Here is a 26332-nt window from a genome sequence, read left to right as displayed (position 1 = left end):
TTATTTGGCTTTTCTTAGCATTATATTCTATATCATAATCTATGCCATACTGAGAACACGCCTTCAACATTTGCTCTAAACCAGCGCTATATGTACTGAGCAGGACGAGGATGTTGAAAAAACAACATTATTCCGTTTGACTTGAAATATTTGATAGGCATACCAAAAGGCTAAACTCCCACCAAAAATGTATGAATACATCTATCTAGTAATTTCAAAAATAATTTTTCTTGACTGATTCTATCACACGTCTTAGATGCATATATAAATGAACTTGGCCTATATTCAAGTCTATGTTCAAGGAATGGTAAAAAAAAAAAAAGTGAACCACAGTCGGTGAAATATGTGCGGCTAAATAAAAATTTCTTCTTCTTTGTCTCCTTCTTAAAATGGTAAAAATATAACCTTAAACATAAATAAAATAAAATTCATAATTTTCATTTAAACTACTTACTATACTTTACTTTAGAGTGCAAACAAACAAATAGTGAATTAATCAAATCAAATAATAAAGGAAATAGAATAATTTTAGACAGATCAAAAAGGTAATATAAAATATTTACATTATTGATATACATGAAAAGACCAATAAAAACTGGCCAAAATTCATATATAAACAAGATGAATACTTAAAAGGGAGCTAAGCATTGCATATTTGTAACTACTTCATGTACTTTAACCATGACTGACGTGGCCTAGTGGTTACAGAGGTGAATGAGGTCTGCAGAACCCAGGTTGGAGCCCCCGGAGTGCCGTGGGTGCTTGTGCAAGCATGAACATATATACAAGGTGATGCTTGTGTTGTGTTTTTAAATAAGAAAGGCCAAAAAAGAAATACTTTTATGTAGTTTTTGATATGCAAGAAAATAATTAGAAATCAATTTCAGTGCCTTAGTGACAGTAATGGCCCCATCATGGCCACACATGTTTTTAGGCTGCAGTACTAATTTTATCTGGTTATAAACCCTTAACTATATTTAGTTTTTTCCTTGTTGTTCACACTAGATTACAAAACTTCTTTTTTGTTTTTTCCAAACAGAAATTTCTCTCTGAATTCACCAAAGACTAACTACACTAACTACGTTTACATGAAGCACTTTTAATCTGATCAAACATCCAAACAGAATAAAAATGTGTCATGTAAACATGTCAGCTGATCTGATCAGCTTCGACTGGAAAGAATTATCAATATGATCGAGAGGGCTGGTTTATGTGGTGTATTAGTAGGAGCAGTCAGTGCTCTATTATATTGGACTGTTGATGTCATCACTACTGCTACCACTAGATGGAGTGATTGATTCATGTTGCTGTGTGTGACATGTGGAGCCTTTAGTAAAAGAGCCTGGACCTGTACCACATCCTCGTCTCAGTGTGTGTCTATTAGCTATTAAGAGCACGTTGGTAACCCGCAGTACAGCTATAGCAGCTTGCCAACATAAAGCTACAACAGTTTAAAGCTTTTCAGGATCGGATATGCAGGAGAAAATAGTCGTGTATACACTGATCTGATTGTTTCTGTAGTATATGATGTAAGTTAGTGTCATAGTTCTCCATGAAAGTTTGGTCTGTGTACAGATTTATCTTGTGTGCATAAATTAATAAAATATGGGAACTTGTATCTCACTGTCAAACAATATCGCTTTAAAAATGTTTTGTTTTGGCCACCTTTAGGCTCCAGGTTCAAAGAGTGGTCATATTTACAACCTACTTAAGTTCCAGTCATTGTTGTCTTGGCATTTCTTTTCTTTTGTACAATAGAAATATTTCACATTTGATTCTGTGGTTGAATGTTTTTATTTCAGGTTCTGGGCACGTGAACAACCAGACAATGGCAATGACGACCCAAAGTGGGGTGAAGAGGACTGTGTACATATCAGGACACATGACAGCACACTTTGGAATGATTTATCATGTGCAGATTCTTTGCAGTGGATCTGTGAAAAGTTTCCAATGTAGCTGATTTGAAAATAACTGCAAAAGCTTTACTGTCAAAGATAACTTTTTTTCTTTTTATTACTCAGCACCTGTAGCTAAATAGGTGCAACAAATTTATAAGCAGGTGTCATGCTGCACCAGTAATACGCCAGTAATACAATGTCTCTTTTTTTGCAGCAACTAACAGATTTGTTGATAATCTGAAAACTTCTTTTTAACACATCAGTGTCATGCTTCGGATGGGTGGACTCAAAAATACTCAGTTTCCCAGGGATGGGTTTAAGATATTTATTGTACAGAGATGAATACTGAAAATGTGCGCTCCGGCTTTTCTCCGCTCAGGGTCTGTGGACACACAAGACGGCAGTTAGAAGGCAGGCTGCTGATGAGAACTCAAAGAGGGAGTATGAGTTAACGTACCAGCAGTGGAATCCAACAGGGCACAGAATGTTTCATCCAGTGAACAGAGAAGGGCCGCCGGGAGGTTGACTGCGGGAGGAAAAGCTGCTGAACAGAGGAGAGGTTAGAGGAGGGATACAGGTTTCTGGCAGGGGCCCAGAATAAGAGGACACAGAGGCCGGGATGGCTAGTCCTGTCTTGGGGTGCAGATAGTTCAGTCCGTAATCCAAAATCCAATCCTAAAGACAATCCAGGGGTCAGAAAGCCAAGATATCCAAATAATAAATCAGGGCAGAGTACCAGACAGGGAGCAGGCAGAATCAAAATCCAGGTCCAAAATCAGGTCAACGTCAGGCGGGTAGGAAGGCAGGAATATACAGGCTGGAAACGTGCAGGGAAGAACCAAGACGATCTGGCACTGGAGGGATGTCACAGAGCTGTATATATAGGGCTTGGTACAGGTGTAGTGCATCAGCCCTAATCAAGAGCTGGTGGAGATGAGGCGTTCAGGGCAGCTGGAAAAACTGAGCCCCACACCACAGATCATGACACATCAGTGTTTGCATGTTGATTAATAGCATAATGCCCTTCCCTTGCAGCAGCACAGTGAATTAAATTAAATAAAATTTATTGTTGCTGAAAATTATCTTAAAGATAAAATAAGCAATAGAAAAGTACCTTACAAGCCCACCTATCATGAACTGACCAGTCATTCACCAATCACCCATCTATTTTGTTATTCTTCTTCACATGCTCGTCTTCAGGCAGAGGGAGGCTATGTCATCATCTGATAAATCTGGCACAGGGATTCTTAAGATGGCTTTTCTCGATGATGGTGCTCGATCTTTAGCAAATAACTTTCCTACTGAATTATTTACACTTTCCAAAGATCTAGATTTTCTGACTGAAACTTGGCATCATGACTCAAACTATTCGTCCTCTACTGAACTCTGTCTTGTTGAATACGCTTTCATTAGTCAGCCTCGTGGACGAGGAGGAGTTGTTGGGGTTTTTAGGAACAGTTTCACATGTCGCTCAGCTAACTTCAGCCACTTCTCATCCAACTACAGCTGGTTAAAATTAGGAATAAGAACCCGTTTTACTGTGCTGAGGTGTATCGCCCAGTAAGTTTTTTTTTGTCTTCCACCATGAAACTGTCTAGTTTGTAGTTGATTCAAATATTCATATTGACGATGACTGATGTTTTTGCTCATGGTTTTATTAGTGCTATGGTCTCTTTAATTTCACTCCGCATGTATTTGGAGCCACACATGCTAAGGGTAACACTCTGGACCTGTTTTTTTTACTTTTGGTTTGAATATTGACTATTTTCTCTGAGGACATTTTTATCTCTGATCATCACTGTATTCTCTTTAATCTGCATTTCCCCATGTCTCTCCCACCACTTGCCATGAAGTCAGCTCTCGCATCCTTAACTTCTCTACTCCTAGCGTGTTTGTAAATGTTTTAGTTTGGTTTTATCTCCTGATGATGATGCTGATCATTCAATCGATCTTTTTAATAGTTGCTGTTTGTCTATTTTAGACAAGGTCTGTCCAGACACAACGACTAACTCTTGTTCTAAGATCATCCCCCTGGATAAATGATAGTATTCATTGCCTAAAACGCTCCTGTAGAAAGACTCAACGCCTTTGGAGGAAAACTGGGCTGCAAGTTCATCTACTTAAAGGACCTTTGGTTCCTTTTAACAGTAGGTAAGGATGTGAGACCTGCATATTTCTTTAACCAGTTTTTAAAAAAGCAGAGGTAATCCTAAATTGTTATTTAACACTATTAGTGACATTGTTACTTCTGCTGCCCTAATTTTCTCAAAGATTGTGAAAACTTTCTTATTTTTTTTTAAGTCAGTAATTTTAGAAGCAGCATCTCTCCCTTTACATGTAAAATGTCTATTCCCAGTCCAGCTTGGCCTGTAATTTTAGATGTTTTTAGTTATTTATTTATTTTTTTTACCTGGTTTATGTCTAATTTTTGAAGTTAGTTGGGCCAGTGAAATCATCATCTTGCGCTATTAAAATGTTACCAATATTCCCTGTTCAAAGCTGTCCTTCAGTCTATTGGCCGCTGTCTCCTCACAATAACTCCTCCCTGCTGTCTGGTCATGTCCCTGTTATTTTAAAAATGCTGTCATCCACCCTCTTAAAAAAACAACAACAACAACAAAAAAAAAACCCAACAAACTCAATCACTCTCTTTTTAGGAGCTACCAATCCATTTCAAAACTGCCTTTCATTGCTAAGATTTTAGAAACTGTTGTGGCCAAATGGCTTACAGCAGTCCTTGAAGAACATAATTCTTGATTAAGTTCCAGCCTGGTTTTCTTTAACTCATATTTAACAAAATGGACTTTTCTTACCATTTTTTCATGGGTCGGGCCTTAACGAGTTAAATTGATCAGCCTATTACAGTGACTTATTAGAGTCCGGTGTGTTGGAGTAGGGATACATAGTGGCCCTTGTAGGATTGAAGTCAGTAGCCATGGCCTAGTGTGTTTGTGTGCAAATTTATCTTGTGTGTGTAATTCAATAAAAATATAAGAAAATGTTATATTTTTTTGTTTAACAATATGGTCTTAAAATTGTATTATTGTTGTTGGACTCTCCCAGTCTCCATAGACAAAAGCAAGGGGGTGGCTACCACCCATTAAGCCCAGCCCACCCACACAATTAAGAGCTTTCAGAGGTCTAAACCTACACTCATAAAACTCAGGTTCCATCTAGAAATTCATATTTAAATAATAAAACAATTGGTTGTTATTTTTGTATGACTTTTTTATTTTGTCATTGAATGTAGCACTAATACACAAATAGTTTTTGTATAGTGTAAAAGCAAAACACAAAAATAAAAAAAGGCTTAAAAACACAACAGATGGCAGAAAATAAAACCATTCAAAATAAAAAATATTTTAAATCCTACATGTAAGAAATCATTAACTTTAAATGCTCAATTATAAAAAAATAAAAAGGTAAAATAAAATGTAAAATGAATTAAATATAAAATATCTGAAATGGCGAAGGCAAAGGCTGCAGTTAACTCTGATGGATCAGAAGAAAAAAACGTCTCAGAAATAAAAATAAATTTTTATGACATCAAAATCAAAGTCCTCTCTTGTGGGCACTTCGCGGGTTGGCTATGGGGTCACTGGCCACAGCATCGGTGGATATCCCCGATCACCTATAGAAATGCTATAACTAAACATATGAAGCAGAGAAATTAATCTTGAAATGTTGTCACCAATTAACCATCATCAACAGCTCCTGCTTGGAGGCACACACCCACAGAGCAGTTCTACAGAATAAATGCGTTATTATTCAAAATGAAATAATTCAGAATTATAGTATTCTCTTTTGTGTTCACATGGAAACAGTAATTCTGAAGTGAGGCTTACATGGAAAACACGTTTAATCATCTTTACTTAATTTCGCTTTAGATCTGGGGATTGGGATGTACATATTTACGTCTACCAGAAGAAAACAAACTACAGTTCCTGCTTCTTTTTTATTCGTCTACAATGTAGAAGACCACATAAGAATCATTTTCACTTTGATTTTGATTCTAGTTTTGAATCAGCAGCTGCTGTCTTGTCTGGGTCCGTTTTTATGAAGCACCGCGTGCTTATTGGAGACTTCTTCTCTGCTGGGTTCCACCTCATCTGGAACAAGAGCCTCATGGTTGGGCTCCTGATGAATCATGTAGGTTACAACTTGTGTTAGACTTGCAAAGTTTGATTTTGTTTGCATTTTGAATTGTTTTGGACTTTATTATATTTTTTTTTAGCATGTGTAACATTTCTTAACAGATTGGTGGTTTTGGGGTCATTCAGGGCTACGGGGCCTGTAGCAACTGGAGGGGATTACTACCAGCTTTTGTTTTGTCATTTTAAGTTTGGGTTAAAAAAAAAAAAAAAAAAAAAAAAAAATTAAGTTTGGGTTGCCTAAAAAAACTTCAATTTATTAAACACAATCTGCTGTCCTGGTGCATAAGAACCCGTGGTTCCTTTTATATTTACTGGGGTGAAATTCCCCAGTTGGCGTTCACCCACTTGCTTGCCACAAAGGGAAATTATGAACAGGTTCTGAAATCCAAATCAGAGCAGCACCGTCTCCAACCAGGTGGTTGACAGGTGATAGGATTTATATGCAGGGACAAGTATTGAAAAGCACTGACCAAGAAAAGGATGGCATAAATGAGAATTTTAGGCCTAAATGTTTATTAAATGTCTGCTTAAAACTTAGGGGGTCATCAAATGTGAAATTTGGAAAAACAGTATTTGTCAGTGTTGAAGTAACAAATTAAACCCCCACACTTTTAAAAGCTTGCTATACCCCTGTGTTCAGGAGCAACCAACACAAAGAAGTTACAGACTGAATGACCCAAAACACATGAAAACATTTCAGTTTATTGAGATATTTTGAAATCATTTTGTTTTTTGGCCACCAGATGTCACCGTGGTAATGGGTTCAGAGAGCCCAAAAGATCAATTCTTTTCCCCAGAACAATGTATGTACAGGACCATTCAAAGTGCTTTACGTAAAACAAAAGCATTACAGATGTGTAAACTAATGAGCAGGAACCAAAGAGCAACACAGAACTAAACATGATCCTGAATACCAAAAACATAAACCTAGGAAGGTGACAAAAACCCAGAACAAGAAAAACATAAACCGTGATCATGACAAGTTAATTATTTTTTCAATAAGAAAACAGTTCTCAGAAAATATAATAAAATAAATAAGATTGTTATGATTAAAAAGAGGAAATATCTTCCTCAGAATTTACTTTCCTACAAAAGCTGCAAATGATTAGATAAGACATTAGACAGACTTGTGTTTCCATTTCGTCATTCAGTAAACTGCTGCCAGGATAGACTCAAAGTTAAAGAATATCTGCACCTGTTGTAGCAGCTTTGTGCATCACTGGAAAGGCAGAAAACATCAACTGTAAAAACAAAAAAGTTTCATGATAAGACGAATATAACAAATGATAACTTTATATGCTTTGACGAGCTCCATGAACTCCAGACTTGAAGATTTCATTGCCCTTATTCAATTTAATTTCTTTAAGATTTAAGTTCCTTTGAAAAAGGTTGAGTGAATACCAGTGAAACCAAAATGCACAACAGTACTCACAGAAATATATTGTCTGTATTTACCTGTCTGTCACATCTGTGTGAAATTAAGCTGCATCATTAACTGTCATGAACGTGAACTGTGAAAGTTTTTTAGTTTCAGTTAAAAAAAAAAGAACTTTCACAGCAAGAGAGTGGCACAACAATCTTCTACTGAAACTGTATTTCTCTTCATGTTTAAGAGCCTGGTATCAGTGGTCAGTGTCATGGTTGTGCTCTGTGTGTGTGTCTGGGTTTGTAGGTAGGGTGGAGCAGGTTGCCATGGGGACTCGGCGCGGAGTCTGGAGCTTCAGCTGACACCACCTGCATCTCATCATCTGGCTCGTTATCCTGCTCAACTCAAGCAGGAGCTCCAGTCTTCGCCAGACTCTCATTACTGCGTGGTAATCAGGCCTGCCTTGGTGATTTTCTCGTACCGCTTTGCATTTAAACCTGACCTTGTTTATTTACTCCTCAGCACCTTGTTATTCACACCTTGGAACTGGCTAGCAGCTAGGACCAGGACTTCTCTTTCCACCAGCTCACCACCTAAAGTTTGTGCCTGCCTGCCCACCCTGCCTGCCGCCCAACTCTCTCACCGCAACTGGAGATACTTCCCTGGCTTTATCCGTCCACCATCATACCACCACTGGATCCTAGTAAACCGCTGATTCTGCTGTCATTTCCCACACCTCTCATCAGATCCACACTAACCCTCTGTCCTCTCATAGGAAGAGCTTCCTGGACCTGGACCAAGCTTCTCACATTACTTATAAATAAACACTTCTCATTTCCTTCCCTCAGTGTTCTGCATTTGGGTTCTCCTTCCGTGCTACGATTTCCGATCGTGACAGTGAAGAGAGAAACACAGAAGTGTAAACTAAGTCCTTTTCACATCAGCTTTCTGAGAAATTTCCTGGACTACTAAAGAAAATGTTTATTTAAAAAAATTCTGTATAATTTACCATTTACTAAAGTAGTCCAACACAGCCAAAACAAGAAATACAAAGTAACGTATGTTTAATCTATTCATTTCCACGTTTTCAGCATATTATGTTTTTCTTTTGTTTCTGAACAGAAAAATAACCACAGAGATTCACATAGTGTGCCATCGTTTTATGAAATAGTTACATTTTCACTGTTTACATACGTTAAATGAGCTGAGTAACCCACAATTATAGGTCAGTGGGGTTAAGATGACCTCTTCATGTGGCAGAGTCAAGACTGAGTCTAATCCTGCTCACCAATATCTTAACATAACTTTACTTTATTTAACTGTTGTGGCTGTTGGCAGACTTTGAAATGTTATGTAACCAAGCTAAATGAATAACAGGCTATCTGAGCTCATTCTAATTTGGAGTCTTCTCCACACTCATGATACCACGAGAAAATATCTCATCAGTGGTAAAAGAAGACACATTAACACTAACCTGAGCATTGCATGCAGGGGCCTGCAGATTTGTAATGTGCTCAACGAGAAAATAGAAAGTGTTTAAATCCATCTCCACCTTTAAAAATAGGTTAAAGACTAAATTGATCAGCTCATATATACTTTAAAAACTATGATCCTAAATTCACCTGATATGGGAAAGTAATGTGTCTCGTGTTTAATGTATGTTGTGTGTAGGTACATTGGTGCTGTATGAGGATGTTGTAACGTGTCATGTTTTATTTTTCTTCTTATTCTCGTATTTTTCATTATTTTGTCTTGTTTATTTTGTTTATGTACTTAGAATCCCTTCTAAAAGCTTGTGGTAGCTTCTTATTGAGATCTGATTCACACATAACTCATAGCTTAACCCTCATGTAAAAGTGAATTTTTGTGAGTGTGTGTGAATAAAGTTTAACTGAAACTGAATTGTGAGCTGGTGGTCATTCATAAATGAGATATTTGAGAGTCTCAACCAGTCAAATCTATATAAATAAATAAAAGATAAAGGTAAATAAATAAAAATAGGTGCACCACATGTGTACTGTGATAAATGGAGTTCAGGGATGGATTTTTGGTCAAATATTACGTGGCTGTGCCAGCCCCTAGAATAAACACGTAAAACAAGGCATCGTACTGAAATACAGTAATTAACTGGCAGTTCCTTTTTACCTTTACAATTTCTGAAAAGATTTGATTCGACAGCTTTGTCACACTCAGCATGAACATAAATTTTCTCCATTGCTTTTAGGGACATTGATCATTGCCCTGACTTTTCGCTCTGCTGCATCAACTACAGCACACGAGTTATGTGAAACCTAATTATGTTCGTGTCTTTAAAAAAAAAATAAAAATCTTGTAAGGAAATTACTTTTGCTTCATATGTTACCTGAGCCAAATTAATATTTGATTCGTGATGTTGCCACAGTTTGTGTAAATAATGCAGAAACTTGTCAAGGGAAAATCAGTATCTTCTGAAAACTTTTAAAGCAACTAATAACAGAGCTAACATAAAGTGAACTAATCAGCTCTTTTCACAATTAGCCATAAAAAATAAATGGAAATTTGAGTTTATTTCATAAATCATATTAATTGCATTTTATAGTCTAAACACAAGCATTCAAAACAATAAAGCAGCAACATGCTTGATTCCGTTTCTGACTACAACAAACCTTGTTTTCTGGACTTAATCAATTTGTTAAAGCACTTCATTACAAAAACATACTTCCTCTCAGGGACAATAAAACTGGCCCTGGCATTTTGGCCCAGACCAGCTCAAAAATGTTTGTGCATCACCACAAATCTCTGAGCTCCCTTTAAATATGAATATCAGCCGTGCAACTCCTTAAAAATCACTAAAATTATGCAGTTAGCAGGAATCAGTGAGAGTAGACATGCTGCATCAATATTAACACATGGACTTAAGTGTAGGATGAATAAATAAACAATCTTAAAGAGAATTTCATTTCCTCTATATTTCCCTTAAAAACATGTACAGAAGCTGCATGTAACACATTTTGACCCAAAAGTATCCAACTATCAGCCCACGAGCAGTAACAGACTGCCTGATTAAGAAAATCTGTAATTTGCTGACTCTCTGTTAATGTTGATGCATTAGAAAAAAAATGTTTTCACCTTCAATTGGTACCCTTCAGTTAATGACAGTGGTCACAGAAATCTCTTGAATCTGACAAAAGTAATAATAAATAAAAATTCTTTGAAATTTAACCAATGAAAGTCAGACATTGCTTTTCAACCATGCTTCAGCAGAATTATTTTAAAAAAATAAACTCATAAAACAGGCCTGGACAAGTCAAGGAGTCCCTAAAAAGTAACTGGATCACCTCAAAGTTTATCTGGATCAATTCCTTGAAGGCTGTTAGCTTTGTAAGTTGGGTAGGCTGTTCCTCATGCCTCACCATGGAATGAAGAGGGTGTAGCAAAAGAACTAGCAAAATACTCACAAGAGTAATTTAAACATAAAAAAATGGTACTAGATGCATGGGCCAGAAAATTTAAAGAAAACTCTTGAGCATCATCTTCTTATTCCAACTATACGGGTGAAGAATGTGGAGCACAGCAGTACCGCCTAAATGAACTTGCTGCAAAATAAACAATAATGATAGATACAAAAACCTTGTAAAAAAAAAGAAAAAAGAAAACAAACAACTTTAAAAAGACAGCTAGGCACTGAAAAGAAAATGTTGCAATTTAATATAAACAAATGTTTACCGTCTCAGAAATGGGAAAGTTGGAATCTTACAAATTTACTAGGAAAATCGAGGGCCTGTTCCAGGAAGTGGGTTGTGTTGAAACTGAGTACGTTAACCCTCATTTAAGGGAAACTCAGTTTTCCATTCCAGAAGGTAAAGTTTTACCCTTGCTGTATTATAAAAGTAGGGTTTGTTTTTGTTTCTTTAATCTTGCTGTTAAAAATTTCTCTTTTTTTATTAGTTTTACTAAAACTGACTTTTATTCTTGTGGTTACTATTGTTGTACAGTACTGTGGCCCACAGCAGTTGTTTTAAATGTGCTCCATAAATAAATTTAAGTTGTGAACTTAATTTTAAACCTCCTTGTAGGTTTACTATAAGAAATCCTGATTTTCTACATGTTTCCACCCACCTGAAGCTGCTGTCAGATGTGGGTTGTTGGTACCAACATGATTCAAGGCACGTGATCATGTCACAATAAGATTTGTGGTAATTTATTTATATTTGGGCACTAATTTAACCCCTTACCATCACAGATCACCAGACTGCAGAAGAAAAATCGTTTCTTACAGACATCAGAACTAGCAAGTACTAATTGTTTTACTTTTTCTACTGTAAATCACAGGGAAAGTTTGAAGGAACCACACATACACTTAAATTAGAGCACCACAATGCATGATAGGAAATATGCAAATAAGTCCAACCCCAGAGGACCGACCACAGTAACCGCTACAATATATTATTTTTGTATTGTTTATAAGGGTCAACATAGTTCATAGTATAACATATTACATGTAACATATTACATTGTCATGTTAAGAGTGTTACTGTGCACACAAAATCAGCTCATCTGAGATTAAAAAGAAATGTTACTGTTGTAGTGACAGTTACAGAGTGTCATTGAACATGTCAGAAGCTCAATCACTGCAGTGAACCATGACGCGTCTCTTTTAAAACCTCAGATTGCCCCCCCCATTCTGCAATTTCACAGTTATATGTACGACTATCTGTGCACTATTTTTCATAGGAAATCATATGAACCATTTGTGAGAGCAGCCTGAGGTGTGTGTGTGTGTGTGTGTGTGTGTGTGTGTGTGTGTGTGTGTGTGTGTGTGTGTGTATCATCTGCTGATGATACTTAGCTCTCTCTCCCTTAGACCCCTCAGCTGCACCGCCAGCCCTCAGGAGCTAAAGACACGGAGGATCCAAAACGTTTTCCCACTTAACAACTGAGGCCAAACACACCACACCAGCTCCAATCTACCTCTGTCACCAGCATCTCACCTTCTGCTCAGATCATTCCCCTCTCCTCCACTGTTACTAACCCAGAAGTCAGATTTGACTATGAGCTATCATTTGATCAGCACATTTAACAACTCTATAAAACTTTATTCTTTCATTTAGGCAAGGCAAGGCAAGGCAGTTTATTTATATAGCACATTTCATGTACAGGACAATTCAAAGTGCTTTACATAAAACAAAGATATTACAGATATTTAGAATAGTGAAAGGCATCAACACATAATCAACACATAATCACAATAAAATAATAAATTACATTAAAATGATTAAAAGCAAGATAAGTTAAAAAAAAAAAAAGTTACCGTGCAGATTTCATGCATAGGCACATGAAAAAAGAAATGTTTTTAACCTGGATTTAAAAATGTCTACATTTGGGGAAAGTTTAATCTCCACTGGCAGTTTGTTCCATTTGTTTGCAGCATAACAGCTAAATGCTGCTTCTCCATGTTTAGTCTGGACTCTGGCCTGGACTAGTTGACCAGAGTCTTTGGACCTAAGAGCTCTGCTAGGTTTATATTCTCTGAACATATCACAGATGTATTCTGGGCCTAAACCATTCTGGGATTTGTAAACAAGCAGAAGGGTTTTAAAATCTATTCTGTGACTGACTGGAAGCCAGTGTAAAGATTTCAAAACTGGTGTGATGTGTTCAGATCTCTTAGTCCTGGTTAAAACTCTAGCAGCAGCGTTCTTGATGAGCTGCAGATGTTTAATGCTCTTTTTAGGAAGTCCTGTTAAAAGACCATTACAGTAATCCAGTCTACTGGAGATGAATGCATGGATGAGTTTCTCTTGGTCTTTCTGGGAAACTAAACTTTTAATTCTGTTGATGTTTCTGAGCTGGTAAAAAGCTTCTTAGTGACAGCTTTGATGTGGCTGCTGAAAGTCAGATCTGACAGTTTAGTGAAACTTCCCCCTCCCTCTCCCTGACTGATACTGAGAAGCTTGTCCATGTCTTGTCTTCATACTGTAATGCTCCTTGTCGGGATTCCTGGCAGGAGCCTGCAGAGTCTTCAATACATCCAGAACAGTGCTGCCAGGATCCTGACGAAGAGATGAGGATTTCACCACATCACCCCATGCCTCCACTTGGGGGTGGAGCACTTTGTTGTGCTTTTTCATCTGTATGATTTCATTGCTTCTTAACATGAATGGATTTTGGTTTTCTTTGTACTGAACACAAATTTCTTTCTGAATTCACCAAAACCGCTACTTGGATTGGCTTAAGTGACAAAGAAGAAGAGGGGACCTGGAGATGACCAGCCTGAGTCTAACATTAGTGCTCTTTTTCTGTTCATTTTTTTTTCTTTTTTTTTTTTTTTTTCTCCATAGAAAGCTTTAGCTTGCAGGGTACAATGTCAGAGTTTCTGTTAGCTTTCAGTAACTCATCATTCACTCCTTTACTTGCCAAATTCAGTGACTGCTCTGATTTATAGCTGAACAGACAGACAGTAGGAATGTGGGACAGACAACCATGGTAAGTAAACTGCCTGCACACAGTGCATATGTGTGTGTTGTTCTTGGTTGACATTTGCAAGTGCTTATGCCTATGTCCCAGCTATCTTATCTTATGTTAGAAAATGTTTATCCTTGCATACTTTTGTCAATCCAAATTATTTTTTATAATAATTCTGCTATTTTATGACCTGCTAGGACATGGGCCATAAACCAGCCTGATAATGGTGGTGGAGATCCACTTATGATGAGCAGGACTGTATGCATATCACATAGACTATGACAGGAACCATTGGAATGATAATAAATGTACGACTTCTATGCAGTGGATCTGTGAAAAAGAACCAACATGCTCTGCTTAAGGAAAATATGTATAAATGCTTTACAAGATATCTGAGATTTATTTATTTATTAAATAATTTTAAACATAAGTATTGATAAGTATTGTTTTTTTTTCTAAATTAAGTCTTTTGTATTTGAATAGATGATGCTGTTTAAGTAAACTAAATAAAAAGCTGCCTCTTCAGGCATTTTAAATGAGTTATTAAGAAAACAGACAAGAAGAGGCTCTCACTCTAGAGGATTTTAAGGCTCTATGAAAAACGCTGTAATGGTGGATTTTCCCTCCTTGTGCTGATGATGAAACTTGTATTCTGATTTTACTTGTAAACCTAAATAAACCTAAAGGGATTTTTCTGCTGCCAGTCTGCCTTGAGTCCCTTTTCCTGATATGAGTTAAAGTTTATTTTCCACAACATAAGACACGAGGACTTTCTATGACACTGGTGGCCTCTGTGTTATGCAGCGGTCTGCTGGGTCTGTGGGAGCACTGAGGGGGACGGAAACAGTAGAACAAGCTGGTCAGGAGTGCCAGCTAATTCCTGGACAGTCTCCAGGACTTTGTAGAGCAAGTAGTGAAAAGGAGGATGTTGGCTATGTTTACATTAATTCTGGACAACATCTCCCACTAACTACATTAAACTATGAGGTCTCTCAGCTCCTTCAGCAACAGGCTGCTGCACCCTCAGTGCAGGAAGGTGCACTTAGGAGGTCCTTCATTCCACCACCCATCAAGCCAAGTCAATTTTATTTATAAAGCACTTTAAAAAAGGTACTGACCAACATGCAGACTGTTCAACAGTTATCTGTTGTAAAGGACACACGTGTTTCCACCAACATGCTTTTTCACCACATCAATATGTTTATAATCACAACATCATACACTTGTTAGTGTATGATGAACACCCCCCTTTACATTTCACTAAATTACTCCATTACTGTGCAATATGTGATTACATTACTGTATTTTTTATGTCTTATTCTATTATTTTTACTGTAATTCTGTACATTTTTGTTTTTTTTATTTTTATTGTAAGATTTATTTTTCTACTCTTATATTTTAATATTCATTTTCTACTTGGACTGCTACCTGCTGCTGTAACACCTGAATTTAACATCTACAGGATGACTAGAGTATTTTCTTATCTAAGCTTTCATCATATCGCTCCAGAGTCAAACAGTGTTTCCCAACTATAACAAGTAAATATGATTCACTGTTTTCTGTTCTCCTCCTTTAAATGCCAGCTGACTTGTGGTTATGAACGTAGGTGCCAACAGTGTTTAATAATTCAGCTGCAGTGATTGTGAAATCTGCTCTGCACAGCACACACATCAAAGCTCAGTGATGTGACTGGAAATATCAAAATTAGTAATGAGCAACAATTAAAATTTTTAATCGCAATTAATCACATGAAATGCAGCGTTTAATCAGTTGTGATTGTACCAGTAGTATAGTATAGTATAGTGTAGTAGTATAGTAAATGGTCTGTATTTATATAGCGCTTTTACCCAAAGCGCTTTACAATATACGTCATACATCACATTCACACATTCACACACTGATGGCGGAAGCTGCCATGCAAGGTGCTCAACCATGACCCATCAGGAGCAATTTGGGGTTTGGTGTCTTGCTCAGAGACACCTCGACATGAGCTCGACAGGCCGAGGATCGAACAGGCAACCCTCAGGCTACAAGACGACCATTCTACCCACTGAGCCACAAATATCTACATCCCATAGAAGAAAGTCTATGTATCCTCTTTTTGTAAAAGTTTAATGTTTTTCTTTATTCCAAAACCAAAAAATAGAAATGAAAATGTAGATCTTCAAAAATGACAACATCATTCCTATAGTAGATATTTATCAAAAATTATAAGTTGTCTTTTTTCAAAAGGTCTTGTAACATTTGCGGTTGTATTTAGGTGGTTGAGGGAAATGGAGCAAGGTTGCAGACCCCTGCACTAAACAAATTAACGGATTTGACAACAGTTTTCTCTTTAAACAGCAGCAGTTTAATCACTTCTTAATATATAAAAAAAATAAATATTTATGACAAAGAAGGATGAAATGTTTAAGGATTTACTAACTAAAAGGTAAAAAGTCAGCAGGATGAATTTAAAGCTGTGAAGCTGCTTCCTTCTAAACACAGAAGGAACAATATGTTTTGAATATCAGCATCAGGTGAACAGACAGAAAGCAGGATTAGAATCTCACAGCTCCTAGATGGTGAGGAGAGAGAAATATTCACTATATGAACAATAACTTTCTTCCATGTATCTTTAGTGCTTCATTAACCAGATTTCTTGCCTATAAACTCTCTAACTTTGCATTCTTAGCTTAACCTCTTGCACCTGCACTTTCCACTACCAGGAGTTAAGGGGTTAACATCCGGTTTTTCGGGTGTAACGTCAGGTCTGTAAATGTAACTATAAACATGTGTGGTATCCACAGAAAGTCCAGAATCTCAACTAACAGCACAGTAAAACCATTTCTATGACCAACAAACACAGTTAATACAACAAACAATTACAACACCAGGTACACAAAGTCTGAAAACTTTAGTAAACACAAATTATGTGTCCGCCTGATGGCATGAACATGGAAAAACAACTCCTTTACTGAAAGCTCACATCTCAAAGATTCTAAAACTGTAAGTTAAATTTATTGAACCAGAGACAAAAGAAGGCCCAGCTTTTGCTTCCCGTTCGTAAAACACAGTTGTAAAACGTGTTATCTTTGCTGTCTTGCCTCAAAACTTAAATCCACCAGAATAAAACCACATTTAGTTAAAAGAAAAATCAATAAATAAATTGTTTCTCATTGTCTTTTGGGAGCAGTTTACCATCACAATTTTCTGTCCATTTGCATGGTTTTAAGGGACAAAGAGAAACGTTGCTTCGTTTTCTTTTTTCTTAAGTACCAGCCAGAAAATGTCTCTTCATTTTAATAAACCCTCTCTCTCCTGATTGTTTACGTCAGACACACTTCTGTAGCAGGACAAGTTCAACTTCAGTGTACAGTCTCGGAGGCAACCATGGTGGGGAAAAAGCACATATGAGGCAGAATGACAGGACGTGACGTTAAATTACTTTATTACTGACATTTTCACCTTTAACCAACCAACAAGAATGACTACAACTGACTGCTTATATAGTAGACAAGCTTAATTGGATCATATCATTTACATGGGTTTCCAAAGACAGCTTTATACAAAGAAATAATGGAGGTTTTATTGTTTTGTTTTGAATGAAGCTGAATAAACAAAACACTGGCTGTGGATTTTTAAACATGTCGGTTACAGCATTTCAGCCAGTCTGTTAGTTTCAAATTTCAAATAATTAAGTGAGACTTAAGTTTTGAGCTAAAAGAACCACTTATATCTTTTTATACACACAATACTGTAAATTTTAAATATGACCCTTTATCACACACACAACAGGCAAAGCTGTGAATAACTTGCAGTGATACATGTATTTGTAGTGTAGTATTTGATTTTACAAGAAACTCAAAAGATATTTTTACCAAATTAAGAAGAATAAAATGTCTAGTTTTCAACAGCTAATTTCTTGTTAAACAACATTTCTCACAAAGCTGATGTAAAAACGGACTTTGTTTAGACTTCTGTTTTTTTTGTCTCCACTCTGACCACAGCTGTTACACAACAAAAAAAGACAGTTTCAGTCTAATACTGTCAATACTGTTGTATTTTTTGTTTCTCTGGTCTCTACTCAGAATGTTTTTAAATTATTTTTATTAAATGATTTAAGTTATTTTAAAAAAGTAATTAAATCTCTGTTTTTTTTATATTTACTCAATTTCTTGCAACCATAAAAGCTTACAGACTGTAATTCATGGAAATCATTAAGTCATTTAAGATTATGCTTGTAAGTGTTGTCATTAAACTTTTCTTTTCACACTTTATGCAAGTTTTCTGTCTGCAGTAATATACAGAGCACAGAGAGTCTGTGTTAACTTATTTATGTAAGATATGCATTAAACTAACATATGCTGAATGTTTTTCTTTGGAAAATGTGATGATTCACTTAAATGTAAAAACACTGTATTCTGGTTGCAAGCTTCTAAAATTATAAGTCACAAGACCAGTTAAGATTGTTTTAATAGAAGAAAAAAATGTCCATTCAGAAAGTTTTCTGTTTAAAAGCATTTTTACAGTGGAAATACTTCAAGATATGTGTCTTAAACCAAAAATGAATACTAAAACTAACTGAGGAATGTGAACTGCAGATTGTGACAGTGAACGTCACCTCTGAATGCATGACTTCCTTTTTAAAAGGGCCATAAATATAAACCAATATCCACAGCAGTTTTACTTAATCTGTAACTGCTGACCTGACAGTCTGGTCAAAAACCAGCATTCTTTCAAGCAATGGAAGAAATATATGAAAATGTTGCCTTTGACAAACATGCCTGCCCAGCTCCTGCAACAGATCCCAGAGGTAAGAATGAGCTGATATAGATGTATTTTCTTATCTGTCATTATTAATGTTGTAGAATTGATTAGATTCACATTTATTTTCTCTGCTTAGGCTCCAGCAGCTCTAAAAGGAGGGTTTATTTGGTTGTTATTCTCTGTCTGGGAGTCCTGAGTGTTTGCCTGCTGGCTGGACTCATCGTCCTTGGTGTCCATCGTGAGTATTTTTCTCAATAATTAACTGCAAAGTTTCCCCAGCCTGAATATGGACAGAATGGGGGTTCTTTAATAGCTCACAGCTTGTTGATTAGAAAGATGTGAACCATTTTAATAGACCAAGACCACAGCAGCAATATTTTTTTCTTCACAGCAAATGAAAATTGATTATAACTACATTGTAATTATCAGGGGAATAAAGAAGGCAGAAGGATGATCTGGAAAAGTTTGAAAGATCATAGTAAGCAGAAAAGAGAAGCTTACAAATTACTCTAAAGTATAAAAATTATATTGTTCATTCAATTCTTGAACAGACATTCTTGTTCATTTAACAAGAAATACAAAAAGGTTGTTCATGTGTAACCGTGACGACAGTCAAATAATGACAGGACTGGACAGTCAACTCGTTTAAAGGAAGAAGTAATACCATCTATTTTTAATTTTCCTGACCATCTTTGCAAAGTTTGTGTCATCACAAGTTCTCACTTAATCACAATATTTCACTAACACAACGGAGTCCCCACTAAATTCCACCGTTGCAGGGATATTAGTAGATTAGGTTTTCAAGAAGTACTTACTCTTACAAATTTCTCTGGTCTTGAATTCTATGTTAATTTTATTTTCTTTGATGTGTTAAAAAACGTCTGTTTTATATTTTAGTGTTGTGTTCTTTGGTACCTTTATAAAGTTCATTACTTTAAACATGGTGGGCATGTCACATCAGAGATAAATTGTATTTTGTATCAAAATGACAAGAGGAACAGATGTAAGTAACTTTAATCGAGGTATTTCATTTGGGGGATATTTTGGTAAAAATGTTTAATTTAAGCAGTCCATTTTTTTATGTGTTTGCATGTGTGTGTTTCTGTTGCTTGTTTTTTCATTTTGTTTTTTTTAATGCATTGCTTTATTTATTTATTTATTAAAATTTTATATTATTCATAACAAAAACTCAAATATAATTCCATATATGATCTTTGTCAGACAAGTGACCTAACTAGCTTTTTGATTGCATCTCAGATATAAACAAGTAACACAAAGAGCAGTATTTTAGTTAGTAGCATGTTTTAAAACCATTTACTCAGTCGCCAATATGGATGAAAAGAAGAATGATGAGAGGATACCGTACAGGGACAAGCTTATCGAGGAGGCCCTGGATCGGTATTTGGCCAAATTGTCAACAATCAATAACATAGATCCTTAAGTCCACACAGCTAAGGAATGGAGCTCCAGTGTTACATGCTACATGCTACACATGCTCTTTTACATGGCATGATACAATGATATCAGTTTTAACTTGAAAATTAATACGTAATAAAAAAAAATTTCGTAAACATTCATGGCCATACAAGCGTGATTCTAGTTGAACATAGTTCATTGGTGTCAAACAGAATTAGAAAACATTCTGACCTTTGACTAAAATACAGACACATTTTGATCAGAACTATGTTACTATTTTAATCAATAAGCATGTGTTTTGACTAATTTCAGATCATATCTCGGGTGAGATGGTTGCAGATCTCTTCGCCAACCAAGACCATCTGAGTGAGCGTCTTCAGGCCAGTAAGGACATTCTGTCCTCCCTAACAGAAGAGAGAAACCAGCTAAAAGCCAACCTCAGTAAACTAACTGAAGAAATGAACAAGCTTAAACATTTGTCCACACAAAGTGAGGCCTTTCATGTTGCTGAGAAATGGAATTAAAATTCATTGACACAGATTTAGTTTTAAAGTCTGCCCCTTGCTGCATGTCATCCCCTTTTCTCTACCTACATTTCCTGATGTTCTTTTGAATAACAGACCACAGATAACACCACATACACAAAAACCTTACTTAACATAAAACTTCTGTGGCTGGGTGGAGGAGGGGATCTACCTTATTAATGCAACTGTCCTTTTAAACATGTTTCTTCTTAAACAGCAACAACAGTAAATAATAGATATTACCAAAAAATGTATATATCTATATGTTTCAGAGAAAACATGTCCTGCAGGATGGAGGACGTTCAGCTGTTCTTGTTACATCCTTTCTACAACATCTGGTCCCTGGGATCAAGGCAGAGAAGATTGCAGAGGCAGAGGAGCAGATCTGGTGGTGATAGACAGCGATGAAGAACAGGTGAAATGTTCTTTTACACTTTATTTATGTGTTGCAAATAAAAAAGGAAAAAATGTAAAGTTTTTATCTCATGAATTATAATTAGATGTTTCAACAAAACTCCTAGTTTGTGTTCATATAATTTACAAATAAGTGATAATTTAAACATAAAACTGCCTCAACTCCATTTCCTTCAGATCATAAAAGCAAAAGTAAAATCAGGGAATTTTGACCTCCAGTTTGTCAACAAATGTATAAGAATAATCACTGAACTGTTTTTCAACAATTTTCTACAAACAAATATTTGAAGGTGTTTTCATATTTTTCCGTCCGCCCGTCCGGGTTTAGATCACTTAAGCAGAGACCCAGACTTCCCTCTCCCTTGCCACTCCTTTAGGCTCTCCCAGGGGGAATTTCTAGGCATTCCCCGGCAGTCCTCCAGCATGCCCTCTGTCTTCCCCAGGATCTCCTCCTGGTGGGACATGCCCGGAAAATCCTCCCCAGGATGTGTCCCAACCAGCTGCCCGAGCCACCGCATCTGCTCCATGCAGAGTAGCAGTGCTTCTACTTCAAGCCCCTCCTGGATAAATAAGCTTCTCACCTTTTTTTAGAGGAGAGCGCAGCCACCCTGCAGAAGAAAACTCATTTAGGACGCCTGTTAATCATCTACTCCTATCTTCCCTCACTCATGAACAAGATCAAATCAAATCAAATTTATAGAGAGCTTTTCATGCACAAAGCAACACAAAATGCTTTACGTAATAAAAACAAATTATGCATATTAAAAATAAAATTTAAAATCATTCACACACCAGAGTATATGGCAGGAAATTAAAACTCACCTCATACCTGTCTCTTTCACACACAATCACACTCACACACACTCACATACAAACAAAGTGCATATACCCCTTACTTTTAAATAAAATGTATAAAATACTTTTCATGTAATTTCTTAAACTACATGTTAACAAATAATGGCTAAGTAATACTTATATACCACTCTTATGCATTTCTGATGGGATAAATGTTTACACTTTACAGTAAGGGTCCACAAAAGCATTCAGTGATGATAAACTATACTAAAGTAAGGCTTATGAGGCTGTTAAGCATTTATAAAGTGTTAGCAAAGGGATAAATGTTTACACTTTACAATAAGGGTCCAAAAATCATTTAGTAATGATTAACTATGGTTAAGTAATGCTTATGAAGCACTCACGTTTATTAAGGTTTAGGTCAGGCTACTAATGTTAAGTAATACCTTACTAAAGGTCAGTTAAGGGCTACCTGATGACATACACAGCTCATCATTAGTAAATGATTACCTACGACATAAATAATGGTTTATTAGTGCCGATCCAGGTAATGTACACAAGATAGGGAAGGATTAGTAGATGCATTAGTTAGCTGTTACTTAATACTAAAAATTCACTATAAAGCTACACCATTCTTAAACAATTATTTGAGAAAATTTTAAGGGCTTACCTGACATCGTAATTAATTTCCTCACAAATATGCAGACAGTAAGACAAATAAAAGATAGGAAAAGTTGAATATTACTAATGTAATAAATAATGTTAATTAAGGGACCCTTATTGTAAAGTGTTACCTAATTTCTTTATCAGCATGTCATTACCTTTGTCTTAACTTAAGTACTTAATTTCCTCACACATATGCAGACAGTAAGACAAATAAAAGATAGGAAAAGTTGAATTCCTATCCCCAGTGCTTCTAACAATCATTATTTGGCTTTTCTTAGCATTATATTCTATATCATAATCTATGCCATACTGAGAACACGCCTTCAACATTTGCTCTAAACCAGCGCTATATGTACTGAGCAGGACGAGGATGTTGAAAAAACAACATTATTCCGTTTGACTTGAAATATTTGATGGGCATACCAAAAGGCTAAACTCCCACCAAAAATGTATGAATACATCTATCTAGTAATTTCAAAAATAATTTTTCTTGACTGATTCTATCACACGTCTTAGATGCATATATAAATGAACTTGGCCTATATTCAAGTCTATGTTCAAGGAATGGTAAAAAAAAAAAAAATGAACCACAGTCGGTGAAATATGTGCGGCTAAATAAAAATTTCTTCTTCTTTGTCTCCTTCTTAAAATGGTAAAAATATAACCTTAAACATAAATAAAATAAAATTCATAATTTTCATTTAAACTACTTACTATACTGTACTTTAGAGTGCAAACAAACAAATAGTGAATTAATCAAATCAAATAATAAAGGAAATAGAATAATTTTAGACAGATCAAAAAGGTAATATAAAATATTTACATTATTGATATACATGAAAAGACCAATAAAAACTGGCCAAAATTCATATATAAACAAGATGAATACTTAAAAGGGAGCTAAGCATTGCATATTTGTAACTACTTCATGTACTTTAACCATGACTGACGTGGCCTAGTGGTTACAGAGGTGAATGAGGTCTGCAGAACCCAGGTTGGAGCCCCCGGAGTGCCGTGGGTGCTTGTGCAAGCATGAACATATATACAAGGTGATGCTTGTGTTGTGTTTTTAAATAAGAAAGGCCAAAAAAGAAATACTTTTATGTAGTTTTTGATATGCAAGAAAATAATTAGAAATCAATTTCAGTGCCTGAGTGACAGTAATGGCCCCATCATGGCCACACATGTTTTAAGGCTGCAGTACTAATTTTATCTGGTTATAAACCCTTAACTATATTTAGTTTTTTCCTTGTTGTTCACACTAGATTACAAAACTTCTTTTTTGCTTTTTCCAAACAGAAATTTCTCTCTGAATTCACCAAAGAACTCTGCTGGATTGGTTTAAATGACAAAGAAACAGAAGGGACCTGGAGATGGGTGGATGGAAGTCCCTTGAATCTGACGTAAGTTTTCACTTTGATTCAGTGCTGACACTAACTACGTTTACATGAAGCACTTTTAATCTGATCAAACATCCAAACAGAATAAAAATGTGTCATGTAAACATGTCAGCTGATCTGATCAGCTTCGACTGGAAAGAATTTTCAATATGATCGAGAGGGCTGGTTTATGTGGTGTATTAGTAGGAGCAGTCAGTGCTCTATTATATTGGACTGTTGATGTCATCACTACTGCTACCACTAGATGGAGTGATTGATTCATGTTGCTGTGTGTGACATGTGGAGTCTTTAGTAAAAGAGCCTGGACCTGTACCACATCCTCGTCTCAGTGTGTGTCTATTAGCTATTAAGAGCACGTTGGTAACCCGCAGTACAGCTATAGCAGCTTGCCAACATAAAGCTACAACAGTTTAAAGCTTTTCAGGATCGGATATGCAGGAGAAAATAATCGTGTGTACACTCATCTGATTGTTTCTGTAGTATATGATGTAAGTTAGTGTCATAGTTCTAGATGAAAGTTTGGTCTGTGTACAAATGTATCTTGTGTGCATAAATTAATAAAATATGGGAACTTGTATCTCACTGTCAAACAATATCGCTTTAAAAATGTTTTGTTTTGGCCACCTTTAGGCTCCAGGTTCAAAGAGTGATCATATTTACAACCTACTTAGTTCCAGTCATTGTTGTCTTGGCATTTCTTTTCTTTTGTACAATAGAAATATTTCACATTTGATTCTGTGGTTGAATGTTTTTATTTCAGGTTCTGGGCACGTGAACAACCAGACAATGGCAATGACGACCCAAAGTGGGGTGAAGAGGACTGTGTACATATCAGGACACATGACAGCACACTTTGGAATGATTTATCATGTGCAGCTTCTTTGCAGTGGATCTGTGAAAAGTTTCCAATGTAGCTGATTTGAAAATAACTGCAAAAGCTTTACTGTCAAAGATAACTTTTTTTCTTTTTATTACTCAGCACCTGTAGCTAAATAGGTGCAACAAATTTATAAGCAGGTGTCATGCTGCACCAGTAATACGCCAGTAATACAATGTCTCTTTTTTTGCAGCAACTAACAGATTTGTTGATAATCTGAAAACTTCTTTTTAACACATCAGTGTCATGCTTCGGATGGGTGGACTCAAAAATACTCAGTTTCCCAGGGATGGGTTTAAGATATTTATTGTACAGAGATGAATACTGAAAATGTGCGCTCCGGCTTTTCTCCGCTCAGGGTCTGTGGACACACAAGACGGCAGTTAGAAGGCAGGCTGCTGATGAGAACTCAAAGAGGGAGTATGAGTTAACGTACCAGCAGTGGAATCCAACAGGGCACAGAATGTTTCATCCAGTGAACAGAGAAGGGCCGCCGGGAGGTTGACTGCGGGAGGAAAAGCTGCTGAACAGAGGAGAGGTTAGAGGAGGGATACAGGTTTCTGGCAGGGGCCCAGAATAAGAGGACACAGAGGCCGGGATGGCTAGTCCTGTCTTGGGGTGCAGATAGTTCAGTCCGTAATCCAAAATCCAATCCTAAAGACAATCCAGGGGTCAGAAAGCCAAGATATCCAAATAATAAATCAGGGCAGAGTACCAGACAGGGAGCAGGCAGAATCAAAATCCAGGTCCAAAATCAGGTCAACGTCAGGCGGGTAGGAAGGCAGGAATATACAGGCTGGAAACGTGCAGGGAAGAACCAAGACGATCTGGCACTGGAGGGATGTCACAGAGCTGTATATATAGGGCTTGGTACAGGTGTAGTGCATCAGCCCTAATCAAGAGCTGGTGGAGATGAGGCGTTCAGGGCAGCTGGAAAAACTGAGCCCCACACCACAGATCATGACACATCAGTGTTTGCATGTTGATTAATAGCATAATGCCCTTCCCTTGCAGCAGCACAGTGAATTAAATTAAATAAAATTTATTGTTGCTGAAAATTATCTTAAAGATAAAATAAGCAATAGAAAAGTACCTTACAAGCCCACCTATCATGAACTGACCAGTCATTCACCAATCACCCATCTATTTTGTTATTCTTCTTCACATGCTCGTCTTCAGGCAGAGGGAGGCTATGTCATCATCTGATAAATCTGGCACAGGGATTCTTAAGATGGCTTTTCTCGATGATGGTGCTCGATCTTTAGCAAATAACTTTCCTACTGAATTATTTACACTTTCCAAAGATCTAGATTTTCTGACTGAAACTTGGCATCATGACTCAAACTATTCGTCCTCTACTGAACTCTGTCTTGTTGAATACGCTTTCATTAGTCAGCCTCGTGGACGAGGAGGAGTTGTTGGGGTTTTTAGGAACAGTTTCACATGTCGCTCAGCTAACTTCAGCCACTTCTCATCCAACTACAGCTGGTTAAAATTAGGAATAAGAACCCGTTTTACTGTGCTGAGGTGTATCGCCCAGTAAGTTTTTTTTTGTCTTCCACCATGAAACTGTCTAGTTTGTAGTTGATTCAAATATTCATATTGACGATGACTGATGTTTTTGCTCAT

At 36.6% G+C, this 26332-nt stretch overlaps 1 protein-coding gene across 3 annotated transcripts in view; it reads left to right on the top strand.

The window, feature by feature from the left end:
• LOC121650041 (CD209 antigen-like protein C) overlaps positions 1 to 25142 on the top strand; it is a 30080-nt gene extending 4938 nt beyond the window's left edge. For 2 of the 3 annotated variants that reach the window (XM_042001302.1, XM_042001301.1), the window contains exons 5-6: positions 23726 to 23829; positions 24587 to 25142. In XM_042001302.1, coding sequence (XP_041857236.1) covers positions 23726 to 23829; positions 24587 to 24740 — 258 coding nt within the window. In that variant the 3' untranslated portion in view covers positions 24741 to 25142. Of the gene's footprint in view, positions 1 to 1802; positions 4570 to 23725; positions 23830 to 24586 lie in introns of those variants that run through there. The other variant, XM_042001303.1, reaches the window with a different exon arrangement.
• Positions 25143 to 26332: the final 1190 nt, after the last annotated feature.

Source organism: Melanotaenia boesemani, chromosome 12 (genome assembly GCF_017639745.1).
Source record: "Melanotaenia boesemani isolate fMelBoe1 chromosome 12, fMelBoe1.pri, whole genome shotgun sequence".
NCBI classification, from domain to species: Eukaryota; Metazoa; Chordata; class Actinopteri; order Atheriniformes; family Melanotaeniidae; genus Melanotaenia; species Melanotaenia boesemani.
The sequence above is the reverse complement of the archived record's forward strand: the minus strand, read 5'-3'. Positions and strand labels throughout refer to the sequence as shown.